A 13,364-nucleotide genomic window follows, 5' to 3' on the forward strand; every position below is an offset into this window, starting at 1 on the left:
GAAGGAAACATCTAGCTCAGTTATGGTTTGATTTTTTTTAATGTTCTGTCTTCAAAATATGCTAAGTAATAAGGGCTTACTTAAGATGATTCAGGCTAACACACTACTCTAGTCAGGATCTGAGGCAAGACTAGACCACAAATGATACAGTAACTCTTCCAGGACTTCACAATTAACCCAACCTTTTCTTTTCAGGGTCCCTTAAAGATATTGTCACACCCAGACAGCAATAATCAAAAATAAGAATAAGACAACCACATTCACGAGAGGTCGTGTGGGTGGTTTTTGGTTAGCCAATAGGTTATGGACATATGTCATTGTTTAGCTGGTTGGTTATAACCTGTTGTTGGTAATGGATATTAGTCAGAAAAAAAAGCTAAACAAAGATAATTAGATCCAAGAATCTTGTTTTGAAAAGAAGATATATAGATATAGATATAATAACATAAAAGGTAGATTATTGGATCGACTTTTAAAAACAACTATTAGTTTTAAATGTTTTACATTGGATTGGACTTTTGCATATTGTATAAAATATTGTATATTGATACAATTTTGAGATCAAATTTATTAGATATACTGTACAGACCATTCTACTCTTTTCCAATGTAAATCAATAAAAATGAGTCTATACAACTCATTTAACAATGTAATGTAAATTTCTAGTCCTTGAAAATTATTGTTACCAACTGTTTAAGATAATAAGGTAATGCAGGTTAGTAGTTAATTACCTATAATAGTCAAACTCGTGGTCACATTAAGTGTGTTTTCAAGGTCAAATAATATTTTACATAGACAGGTCATCTTCAAACACCTTAGAGATCTAAACATAATGACATATAAGAAGTTTTGAAGCACTATGCAAGACTTACATAGATCTAATCTACATGGTAAGTAGAAAAAAACAAGATCTCCTGATTAAATTGGGAGCATGGGGACCTTGGGGGAGGGTTGAAGAGGTGAGGGGAAAAGCAGGGAAGGGTACAGAGGAATTTTTAGAGCTCAATAAATATCAATAAAAAACAAAAATACAAACAAAAAATAAAATAAGAACAGGAATTATAAGAAAATATGAAACTTGTAAGTATTTATATAGTATAATAATTGATTTTGATTTTCTTTTTCACGATTTTTTGTTGATTTAATTTTCATTTAATGTAAAACAGGAAATATAACCAAGTTCATTATTATATTTTGTAATTAGTTTGATATTTAAATAAATATAACATTTGTAAATAAGAAATATTTATATATTGTGTTTTGGTTGTGAGGTTAAACCTTAATGGCTGAGACATCTTTCCAGTCCATATATATTGTATATTATAAATAAGTGTCAGCCTAGTTACAATATGTAAACACAGAGGTATTGGACATCTAGGAAGGAACTAAGGGGAAATCTGTAGCTCTTCTTAGATGCGGGAGATAAAACAGATTTTATAGGTGGATTGCAGCTGGAGGAGGGGAGAACTAGAACAGGAGGATTAGGTAGGAAGAAAGAGGGTAGATAGTGATGATGGAGGGAATGCAGTGAGAGACAGCTAGAATTAAGGGGCAATTGAGGGGTGGTATAGAAACTTAGTTCAGTGAAATATATAAAGGCAATCTTAATAAAGTCTCCAAGTAACAAGGAAAAGCGGTCCTCAAAAGGCCATCTCTTGTTACCAAGCAAGACTTCCAGTACTGAGAATTGGTGGTATCTAATGAATTTGTTGGCCACAAGGGTTCAGTGAAAATCCCAAACAACTCAGTCTGTTGCCAAGACAAGAGATAGCACTCCAAAAACTGAAGCAAGATCTCATTGGTAAAGAAAACACTCATACAAGTCATTGAATATTGAGACTTTAATTAGTACCTACATAGGACCTTCACCTCCATGTACTTGTGTCTTAGGTATGGGCAGGTATTCTGTTGCCTTCCAGATAAGAACCATAAACACGAACCCAAACACAACCTTGTGATCTACAATTTATTTCTAGCATATTCTGCAAAATATGCTACAGCAATGATGGCACAAAGCTTATGGAGGGAACCAACCAATGTCTGACTTGACTTAAGGCCACCTCCAAAGAATCCATTCTTGGCATTGCTTGCGTGACCAGGAACAAAAGACTAGACGCCCTGGAGACCAAATATAAGAACAAAAAAACTACTGTGCCAGAATGGATGGAGGACATCAGCATTAACTGTCTAAATCAATTGAGCAAAACTCCAATAACCTCATAGAGACTGAAGCAGCAATCACTTGGCCTACACAGATCTGTGGCATGTACTTTGTGACTCTATTACTTAGGAATATAAATGAGGCTTGATCACTTGAGTCTTTAAGACTTGAAATTTGTACATAATTGTGATGAAAGTCTACACAAAAAGATCTAGATGTCCTTCTTCATATCCAAGATTTTTGTGAGCTGACTAGTTATCCATTACCAAGTAGATTCCAAGTTTAGCCAGAGAAAAACAATATACTCTACCTACAGTCTTATGACACATGGGTTATTATCCATAAATAACTAATGTGACAGAAGAGAGTAAGGTTGGTGAGTATAGAGGATAGGATAGGAGGGACATTTCTATAGTTTGAATGTAAATATTAAATGTCGCTCATGGGCTCATGAACTTGATAAGTTTGTACTCCAATTGTGGTAAGTTTAGAGAAGCTGATGAACCTCTAGGAGATGGAGTCTTACTAGTAGAGGGTACTCACTGGAAGAAGATTCAAAGTTTTATATTATTGCCCCATTTCCTTTGTCCTCTTTGCTTGTTTTTGCAGGGCAGTACATGGAGGCTGCGATCTCTACTCTTTTGGTTTGTATTCCTTCCAACATTAAGCTGTTTCTTTCTAAGTCATTTCTTATTAGCAATTAATACCAAGAAGTAACTCTTAAAATCCACATAATGTGTAGGCTTTGAAACAATTGGGCACTAGAAAGTCATTAAATGCTGAAGGTATAGAGTATTGGGTTTTTGTTTTTTGCTTTCTGGTTTTTTTTTTGGCTTGATTGGGAAGACTAGAAACCAAAGAGAATTACTAAAATGGAGGTCATGTTCAAGAGATTTCACGGAACAACATGGACTCTGGAAGCTGCTGGTCTTGAAGTTCTTCACATGATAGTCTGACAAAGAATCTGCTGTATTTTTCTGACACGTAGACTGAGACTGAATTTTAACATGGTAGAATAATGAGATTGGCAGAAGAAATTTCAAAGGAGAGAACAATTAGACTGTGGATGATTGTGCTCACAATTCTAATCAAGATCCATATAGTAAATGGCAATAAATACAGTAGGAATATATTATTAAAATGTTCAGTTTTGGAAAATAAATGGTTCACAAGCAACAGGAAAAGCTTGTTCTTGAAAAGAATTGTAATACTTAAAGAAAAAAACCTATTGCTAATCACTGAGACAAATAAAGAGCTGTCCTAAAGGGATTGTTCCACACATCATAGGCTTCATTTTATGGAAATGCACATTCAATTTAAAAGACAAAGTCACTTAAGTAATTTCCCGGACTTAGAAAGCAACTTTCGGAAGAAGGATTTCTTCGAGGTCAACATGATAACCAGTCTGAAGACCTGAAAACTTTACAGGTTAGCCCTTTAAAGAGCTAAAGCATATTACTCTTGTGAGAAAAATCAGAAAATAAAAAATTTAGCTATGTGATATTCAGGATGAAAAATAGCAAAAGGAATTTCAGTAGGTTTCCATTTGTGTTCTAAAATAACTTTCCTGAAAAATTATTCCAAAAAGATGCAGTAATAATTTTGAATATAGATGGTCTGATGTCAGTCACTCCTGCATTGTACTCCATGGAAAAATATTATTTATTTCTAATGTAGTCATACAATAAGCTGTGAAATAAATTAAGGATTTTTAAAATTATAAAATATTCTTAGGATAGTAGTTTAGAGTTAGAATGCCTGCACTCTACATATTCAATTAAATTCTGATAAAAATTTCAGCACAATTATCACAGCCATAGAAAACATGATCTTAAAATCCTTATGGAAACAAAAGAGATCACAGATACCAAAAAAAGTAATAAAGAATGAAAAATAATAATCCTAGAAGGATCACATAACTGATTTGAAGTTGTGATGTGTAACCATAGTGATAAAACTATCATGGCACAAGCTCAGAAACAACCACATAAATAAATGGAGTAAAATAGAGGGTCCACACAAAAGCCAACAGGATGAAAAGTGGTTATTGGAGTTGTTCTTGGTTTCCACGAGAACTAAACAGTAAGAACTATTACTTAGGGAAGTTTGGAGACAGGACATAGAAAAATCAAACCATAACTGAGCTGGATGTTTCCTTCTAGGTTGCTAGTTTCTTTTGTGTTCAGAATTTCTATGCAGACTATGAAGGTTAAAATTTATCAAAGGACATATCTAATGTAAATTCTGTCAATTAAAAAACCAACATGCAAGGCAAGATGTACCCACTAGTATAGTGGTAGCATAATTGATATAGAGATAATCAAATCCACAATGACTGGATTGCATACTTACTTCACAGGAGGAACTCTTTCCCGGTACTCTAAACCTAATGAAAAGCTGATAGTTCAGTATGGCAATGGACCTTCAAGAAAAATACTATGGCTGTTTAGCTAAGGAGACACCATGGTGTCCATTTATTTTCTACACGGTTATGTTCAAATCCATTGATTTGTATTGTTCTAACACTTGTACAGTGAGGTTTCCATTTCTGTGGGTGACAGACAAAGCAGAAACTCATACTGGTCAAAGTGATCACATTAAGAGAGTGCTGAGCACTCATCCTAGAAGGGGACATCTATAAACCCCAGTCAAAGTTCATGGATTATCATAGAAGAGGTGATGGAAAGAAAACAAAAGAACAGGATTGAAGGGAGTGTTGTGAGATGATGTCATAGGTACATGAAAGGACTCTTGCTTTCATAAACTCAATGAGTATTGACTAACTTCACAAGTACTGCTTGATACTTGAAACACAAAGATTCCACTATGGCATGGCCCCCATCACTTCCTAGGGAGCTATAAGAAATTAACATTTTTTTAACAAGGGGTAGACTATGATCCTCAGTGTTTAATATACTAGCAAGTTACTTTTGTCAATGACTAATGTTCAAGTAATAACTTTCTACCCATGCTCATGCAGGCAACCATATCTAAGAGCAGTTGGTCAAAACAAGATATAAAAATGGGAGGGAAAATGGAAGACAAGGAAGTGAATAAGCTAAAAAGTAATTATATAAACATTTGAATACAAGAAAAAATATTTAATAAAGAAGAGATATTATGGTATTCTGATACAAATAGTACATGAGATTAAACTATATATTTGTCAAGATGTCTTCAAAGATCTGAGAATTGCCATTGACTAATAATTTAAGGAGAATCTTCTAAAATACATTAAAATCCCTGTATATAATTTTCACAAAATTACATTGATTTCAATAAACAATTTTTACCAATTGAAGTTCATTGCTGTAACGGATTATATAAGTGTGAATGAAGTATAAAAGTTAAATTATGCAAAAGAAAAGAAATACAAATGATTGATGCTCTCAGTATGAATTTATTTTAAATTTTAGAGTTTTGATTCTACATGGATTGCAATAAATGGGTCTCCAGCAGTGTTACTAATGAAAAATTGTGCACTGCCATCACCAGAAACATAGATTTTCATTCCGGTGCAATAGCCATCAATTTTATCTCCAGAAATGACATCACAGTATGTGCCTTCAGGGAGACCAGTTTGTAGGGTTGTTGACAATGACCTGAAAAGGAAAAAAGAGGTCAGATTCAAATCGACAAATTCAAGAAAGCAGAATACCTCCAAATTGAGTACTTTCTTAAACTTTGTGGTGTGTAAATATAAGTTGTAATTTACTAGCCATAAAGTTAGATAGATCGATATAGATGATAGATAGATACAGGAATAGATATAGATATATAGGTAGATATTTATAAATAGCACTTGTTAAGTTAAAATTTGGTTTTCATGTGGTGGCATAGTTTGGGGAGGTTAGCTAATGTGGATGTGGAGGAACTGTGTCACTGAAGGCAGGCCTTGACAGGGAAAGACTCTGACCTTCTCTAGTTAACGTTTTCTGCATTGTAGTGTGGTTCAAAGTGTGATTCATCAGCTTCCTACTCCTGCCCTCATACCATGTGGTCCAGTTCTAACCCCCTGGGATTGCAAGGCTAAATAAAATCTTTATTCTGTAAGTTGACCTGCTCATGTTGTTTAATCACAGCATCAAAAAGGAAGCTAATACAAAAATCCAAATGAGCAAAAAATGGGACTTGACACTGAGGTTGTCATCTACTTGCACAAAGATCCTCTAAGTACAGTTGTATACAAGTAGGAAAATGTTCAAGGAGATGGAAACATATGCATGCATCAAAAGCAGAAGGCCTGTAATCTAGACTGTAGAAGCAAACTCAATTGCCTCCTGAGAAAAAACATCAGTCAGAGATAATGAAATATGTCACACAGAGACAGATAATTTATGATTATATAACAAGGGAACAGAAAAATAAATAGTCATGATACAGAGCTTGGAAATGGGGGAATTTTTTGAATCTAATAATGCCCATACTATCACTGATTTTAAGACATGCTGAATATTTATAAGCTTTGTACAGATATCACATGAATCAATGAATGAGAATATATGAATATGACAGTGTAAGAGTATACCAAAAACAACAGGAAAACAAAATTCTACTTGAAACAAAATCTGCTCTAAAAATGGAGAAAGAAATGAAGAGCAAGCATCTTTTTTTTCTATACTTTTCAGGTATCTGAAATTCATTAACAAATCTTAAATTCATTAACAAAATTTATTTTTCAGCTACAAAAGAGCAGGAAACAAAAGGAAGGAGGTAAAGGTATAAAAGTACACAATTCTACATTAATTGCTTTCCACTTACCAGTCATCATTGTTAAAGACAATGAATCCTTTGTTTCCTCTGCCAAAAGCTACTTGGTTGCTGCCATTATCCCACCAATTTGACAAAGGCTGACCGTTGACTACGTTTCTGAAGGCAACCATGTTCCTAAAAGCACAATATCATGTGAAATGCTTATACACTTTGTATTTAACAATTTAAAACAAAATTTAAACCATTTTCGTATTAGACAAGATCCATAGGGGACACTCCCAACCTTATCTGGCGCCATCGATGTTCACAGACCCAGCCATTGCCACAAGTGGTGTCTTCATTAATTGTCACTTCTTTAGTTGCTCCATTGTCATTTGGTGGTCCAAACCAATTGTTGATATCCTTTATTACAGAAAAAAATGCGCAATTTTAAAATTCATATTCCATTTTCATTGCACTAAATTAAAAATTTCTGCTACCTGACTCTCTATAGTATCTACTCCGTGTCTTACTTTGGTATTTATACAGAACTTTATTGAGTCTTTATTTCTCTAGAGTCATATTTCAGAGAAATATGACATTTTTATTTATACACACTTTTATTCATTCAGAGCCTTTTCAAGAAATAACTTCTTAATATCTCTCTAACTTCTTTAGAGTCACTAAAGTGGTAAGAGCATTTGTATCAGAAAGATTAAAGAAGGACAGAATCCAGTACCGATGGCTTTAGAAAGCTCATTCAAGATACATAAGTCCTCTGTCCCTGAATTTAATCATCTATAAAAGCCAAATATTATTTATTTACTATAAAAATATCAGTATTTATAGAACTTCTTTAGAAAGTATATTTAATTTCCAAATTAATATTAGTTTAGGTTCCATACTATCTTTTAGATAAAAGTACTAATAAATATATTCTAATACTCTCTAATAAATTTTCCAAAATATTATGATTGTCAACACATTTACACATTTTCCTGAAACAATTGAACAAGCATTCCCTCCATTGTCAATAGAGGAAGCTTTTCTCCCCTAAACCCAGACTACCGAATATGGTGGGCCAGAAATCTGTGATCTCCAACTATCAGGCAATTGTGTTAAAAGTGAGAAGACAAACTGCACAGCATTGCAAGATGTCAAGGAACTGAATACTTGTCCCTCCTGCAAGAGTTTTACCCTCTAAGTCATCTCCCTAGACTGTTACTGCTTTTTAAAATTGTTCATAGGAATGTGCTGCATAATATTTTATAATGCTTTGTATTCCTGAATGTGTCTTCAAAGTTGTTTGCTTTATTTAACATACTTTCTTAGATAACCTCAGTTAAACTGAATAACTTTTTTTTTCCCTTCCACAGAAAAATTTAAAGGTACTTAGAAAGTACTTTTCTTGCTCAAGTTTTAAACTGCAGGGCTGGCCTGCAGCTAAGAAGGTGTTGAAGTATGCCTGAAACCTAGATGTTCTCATGCTGAGAGGTAATACTTGGCTACTTCTTCCTTTGACTACACACCCAACTCCTGCCTTGCTCAGGTGCCAACAGACCTCAGCAGATAGACATCCCCGGGTATATTGCCCTAGTGCATATAGCAACTGATAAGTTCGTGCATCTCCAAGGCCATGAGGACTGGTTGCCATTTATCTGACCACTAAAACATCCTTTCTTTTCTACATGACCTATAAGCTTCCTTCCCCTGGCCCCAACGACATACCAACACGTGAATCCAATTGGCCTTTTTTCCTGGGCTCTAACAATCCGCTGCTTCCTCCTAATAAATGAGCTTTCCTTCAACTATCCTCTTTCAGTCCTGGCGGGTGCAATGCCCAAGATGAGGCAGGACTCCAGTATAGAATTAAGCAAACGTGTTTCCCTTCTTTACAGATGTTTTTATGCACAATCTCCATATCTAATTGACAAGGTAAGTATGATTAGATGCCTGTATTTTGCTTTGTGTACCTTGTTCTACAATTATCAAGATTTTTTATATTGATAATCAGTGAATACTTGTGCAATATTTTTATTGTTCACATTACAGTAAATAACTATTTGATGGCATATATTTTACATAAATATTTTTATATTAAATTAAAACAGGGCTGCTTCCCTTTACTAGGAAAAAAATGTATTCAAACTTACATCTCCATTCTCAAAATATCTTGGCCAGTAATAACTTGACATTACTCGTGTGAATCCATAAGGATGAGCCAACATAAATCCAACTGCCATTTTATAGAGTCTGAAAATTACAAAATAATATTATGATAGAACAATAAAAAATGTGCAATCACTAAAGGGCAAGTAACAAATCTTCAACAAATGGTTTTATTTACCTAGCATCCCAGAAAGTCAGGATGGTTGATCCTCCGACTCCATGACCTCGCTGATTATCATGGTTGTCCACAAAGACCAGGGCTCTATCAGAAGGTATGAGACCCCAACCTTCGCCCCAGTTCCTATTTTTAAAAAATTTGCATATATTATTATTTTACAATACATTTAGTTTATCCTATCCATACCACTTTCTATAATCTATTTTCATTTAACTACTGATTCTATAAATAAAAGTTTATACCACAGGAAACAATTTCTTCCAGGTATGTGAATATACACATATGTAATTGCCTAACATATCCCATGATTTTCTGTATAGTAAGTTTATTTGCTTTCCATTCACATTGCCCCTGTAACATTGTAATGTAGATGAACTCAAGAAGAGTAAATATCCATATCTCATTATGTAAAATGAAAAACAAATAAGTTAAGATTGAATATTACAGTGTATTTTATAAATATTTTATAAAATCTTTTTATAAACATTTTGTAAAATAAAACAGTTTAACATTTCACACTAATTTATTGCAATACATAAATATAACAATATGTCCACATTATAGCTTTATATATGAGTAAATGGTTTTTAAAGTAATATCTTGACTTTAGCAGATTAGAATTACCAAACTCTAGTTAGCTCATATCTCAGACAGAAAACAAAATCTCTAGGTGATATTTTATGTTTCTAGAGCTCCTCCTTGTTATTGGCAATTAAAATGAAATAATTAATTCCAGAAGGTTAATTGTGATTTAGAGAGCAGTGAACCTTCTTAATAGTTAACTTCTTGATAAATATTTAATATTTAATAAATTAGAATGCTCTAATATGATCATGTATTGGGGTGACAACACATATGTGACAGACTCAATAACAAAGTATGATGTGTTTACCTTAAATAGGCCATCTTCTCTCCATTCCACTTACGGATAACTGTGCCCAGTGATATTCCATACTTGAATTCTGTCACAAGGCCAGTTCCAAAGTACTCACTGCTTTTAATTACATCAACACCCAGATCAACTACCTAGTAGAGATATACGGAATACGGACATTTGAATAAAGAAATATTAAAATGTTCACTGTCAAAAGAATATCTTTTAAATTCTTTATGCTGCTGATGCTCAAATTGGTTTTTCCTATTTATAAAGTATATGAATCACTATTGAGAGAAATTTACTGACAATGTCCCTTTTTTCCAATAAAGGTGTTTAAATTTAATATATAATTTAAAATACAGAAATTCATACCTTCAAAGTACTCACTGACAGATAAGTTCAGCAATTAGAATTCATTTAGTTTTCCAAAGAAATCAAATACAAAACAGTACTAACCTCTTCACATGACCAATGTGCACAGAAATATTAATCAGTTTACCCATACTTTACACATTGATTAATACCTCACACAGGAGTCAATTTAGAAAGACAGGCTGGAGTCAATGACTAAGATTTTTCTGCCTGGCCTAATCTTCCCTGAGTATACGCTAATTAATCCAGTAGTATCACAGCCTACACAAATTCTCTACAATCCTAATTTAAACCCTTATTCTGGAAAAGAATTAAGTCTATTATATCTAAATAAAAGGGACTTAAAGAAATTTTGTATTTAATAAGGTACTCGAACATTAACCTATAGAAATTATGTTTAATAAAAATCTTCCATCCATCTTCTGGCTAGCAAAACTGATGTCATTTATATATACACACGTGTATTACTTTACCTCTTGAATCATGGAAGGTCTGCTTCCTTGAGGGAACCATTTTGTATTTAAATTGTGCAGTTTGAACAAAACTGCCTGTATGTCTCCAGGCCAAATGTGCTTAGCAGCATCAATTCTGAACCCTGCTACACCAATGTCAATGAGATGGTTCATATAATCAGCCACCTTGGTACGAACATAATCTTTCCCTAGTGCGAGATCCAGTAGGTAAGACATATGACAATCTCTGACCTATTGAAACAAATTAAAAACAAGCCAGACATAAGGTGATTGATTTAAATGTCACCTGTCACCTCAGACTCTCTTTGACTATTCACATATTCACCAACTGGTCTATTAGGAAGCTTCATTCCTAACATTCACATTCTACTGTAAATACACCCTAAGAATATTTTCCAGTGTGAAGAATGAAGTATGGGAAAACGACATAGGTAATATTACAGTTGATTTAGGAAACCCCTTGTTTTCCTCTCTCTTCTCCATTCATTTTTATTTCTTTTTCTTAATGTGGTAAAAGAAACAAACTTTGAAACATTTAATAACTACAAACATTTTTGATGATTTATTTGCATTTCTTACTCCTAGTAATGCGTTGCTTAAGAAATCTAAACGATGTTTCAAATAGTATTCCAAAAGTTCCATGTGCATACTGAGGACAGATTTTTTTTTTATTCTGATCATTTTCCTCACCTGAGCAGGATCATTGTAGTTTTCAATTTCTCCACTTGCACTTCTACAATTGCCATCATTAAAATCCGAACCAGAGAATGGAACTCCAGAGAACTCCCTGGTTTGTGGGTTGAAATAACTTCCACATGTACTGCTGGTTCCTGCTTGAACTCCTTCTTGAGTCATGTGATTAATGACAGCATCCACATAAATACGGACCTGAACAAAACAGTTTGTTATTCTAATTAAATTAGAGAAAAATGTATATAATTAGACTGCATAGAACACAAAAATATATAGATAGAGGGATAGATAGATAGATAGTCTGTTTTATACTTTAATTTTAGACAAGACAGAAAGTCAAGTGTGAAAGAAAACCAATGTGAAATGACAATCAAGAACAGTCCTAATATTTGCTTGAAGAATTATAAAGCTGATAAGTGGAAAACCAGAAACTGTTATCACTAAATCCAAATGAAATGCGTTATTTAAAAAAATAATTAGGTTAAGATATAATGGACATTATTGATTTTGAAAGGAGTTAATGTGAGTCATTTTTAGTTTCTGAAGGAAAAAAATTGTAGATACTGGTCATTATTAAAAAGAGGAACTATCTATTTGTCCTAAAAGTGAAAGTAAGTATTTTATTTCAAATTTCTAATACCTGACTAGAAAATAGTTCTTAGAAAATGACTGTGGTTATAAGGATAAAGAGTCAATGTTTTGCCTTTTGGTTTGTTAGATACATTTACAGTATAATGCAGAGGGATTCCTGGTATCACAAAACAAGATACAATGTTACCATCCCCTAAACTTTTATTTAAATGATTCATATGAAAGATTTTTTTCTTTTTTTTATTTTTACTTTTTTTTATTTTTTTAACTTTTTTTATTGAGAAAAGGAGAAAAAAAAAACAAGTTTCCACCTCCTCCCAGCCTCCCATTTCCCTCCCCCTCCTCCCACCCTTCTCCCCCTTTTCCCACCCTTTCTCCCCCTCCCCCCACTTCTCTCCCCCTCCCTCTCCAGTCTGAAGAGCAGTCAGGGTTCCCTGCCCTGTGGTAGGTCCTAGGTCCTTCCCCCTCCGTCCATGTCTAGGAAGGTGAACATTCAAACTGGCTAGACTCCCACAAAACCAGCACATTATGTAGGTTCAAAACCCCGTGCCATTTTCCTTGGCTTCTCAGCAGCCCTCATTGTTCGCCATGCTCAGAGAGTCCAGTTTTATCCCATGCTTTTTCAGTCACAGTCCAGATGGCCTTGGTGAGCTCCCAACAGATCAGCTCTACTGTCTCAGTGGGTGGGTGCACCCCTCTTGGTCCCGACTTCTTTGCTCATGTTCTCTCTCCTTCTGCTCCTCATTGGGACCTTGGGAGCTCAGTCCAGTGCTCCAGTGTGGGTCTCTGTCTCTATCTCCATTCATCACCAGATGAAGGTTCTATGGTGATATGCAAGATATTCGTCAGTATTGCTATAGGATAGGGTCATTTCAGGTTCCCTGTCCTCAGCTGCCCAAGGAACTAATGGGGACCTCGGCTTGGGCACCTGGGAGCCACTCTATGTTCAAGTCTCTTGCCAACCCTAAGGTGGCTCCCTTAACTAAGAATTGTGCTTCCGTGCTCCCCTATCCAACCTTCCTTTATCCCAATCCTCCTTTTTCCCCAAGTTCCCCCCATTCTCCCATTCTCCCCTTCTCCCTTTTCTCTCCCCATCTCCTCTTACCCCCATCCCACCCCACCCCCAAGATCTCAATTTTCTCCCTGGCAATTTTGTCT

The 13,364-nt window shown here is 34.5% G+C and overlaps 1 protein-coding gene across 1 annotated transcript in view; it reads right to left on the bottom strand.

Moving 5' to 3' along the window:
• Positions 1–5,541: 5,541 nt before the first annotated feature.
• LOC121446051 (alpha-amylase 1-like) overlaps positions 5,542–13,364 on the bottom strand; it is a 151,629-nt gene continuing 143,806 nt past the window's right edge. The window contains exons 6-13 of the mRNA XM_041648434.1: positions 11,613–11,832; positions 10,923–11,153; positions 10,093–10,226; positions 9,201–9,323; positions 9,007–9,106; positions 7,158–7,276; positions 6,923–7,048; positions 5,542–5,763 (exon numbers count right to left, since the gene is read on the bottom strand). Of these exons, the coding sequence (XP_041504368.1) occupies positions 5,574–5,763; positions 6,923–7,048; positions 7,158–7,276; positions 9,007–9,106; positions 9,201–9,323; positions 10,093–10,226; positions 10,923–11,153; positions 11,613–11,832 (1,243 nt within the window). The 3' untranslated portion in view covers positions 5,542–5,573. The remainder of the gene's footprint in view (positions 5,764–6,922; positions 7,049–7,157; positions 7,277–9,006; positions 9,107–9,200; positions 9,324–10,092; positions 10,227–10,922; positions 11,154–11,612; positions 11,833–13,364) is intronic.

Source organism: Microtus oregoni, unplaced genomic scaffold (assembly GCF_018167655.1).
Source record: "Microtus oregoni isolate MIOR12 unplaced genomic scaffold, Mior012 000000F_ref0000247, whole genome shotgun sequence".
Taxonomy (NCBI): domain Eukaryota; kingdom Metazoa; phylum Chordata; class Mammalia; order Rodentia; family Cricetidae; genus Microtus; species Microtus oregoni.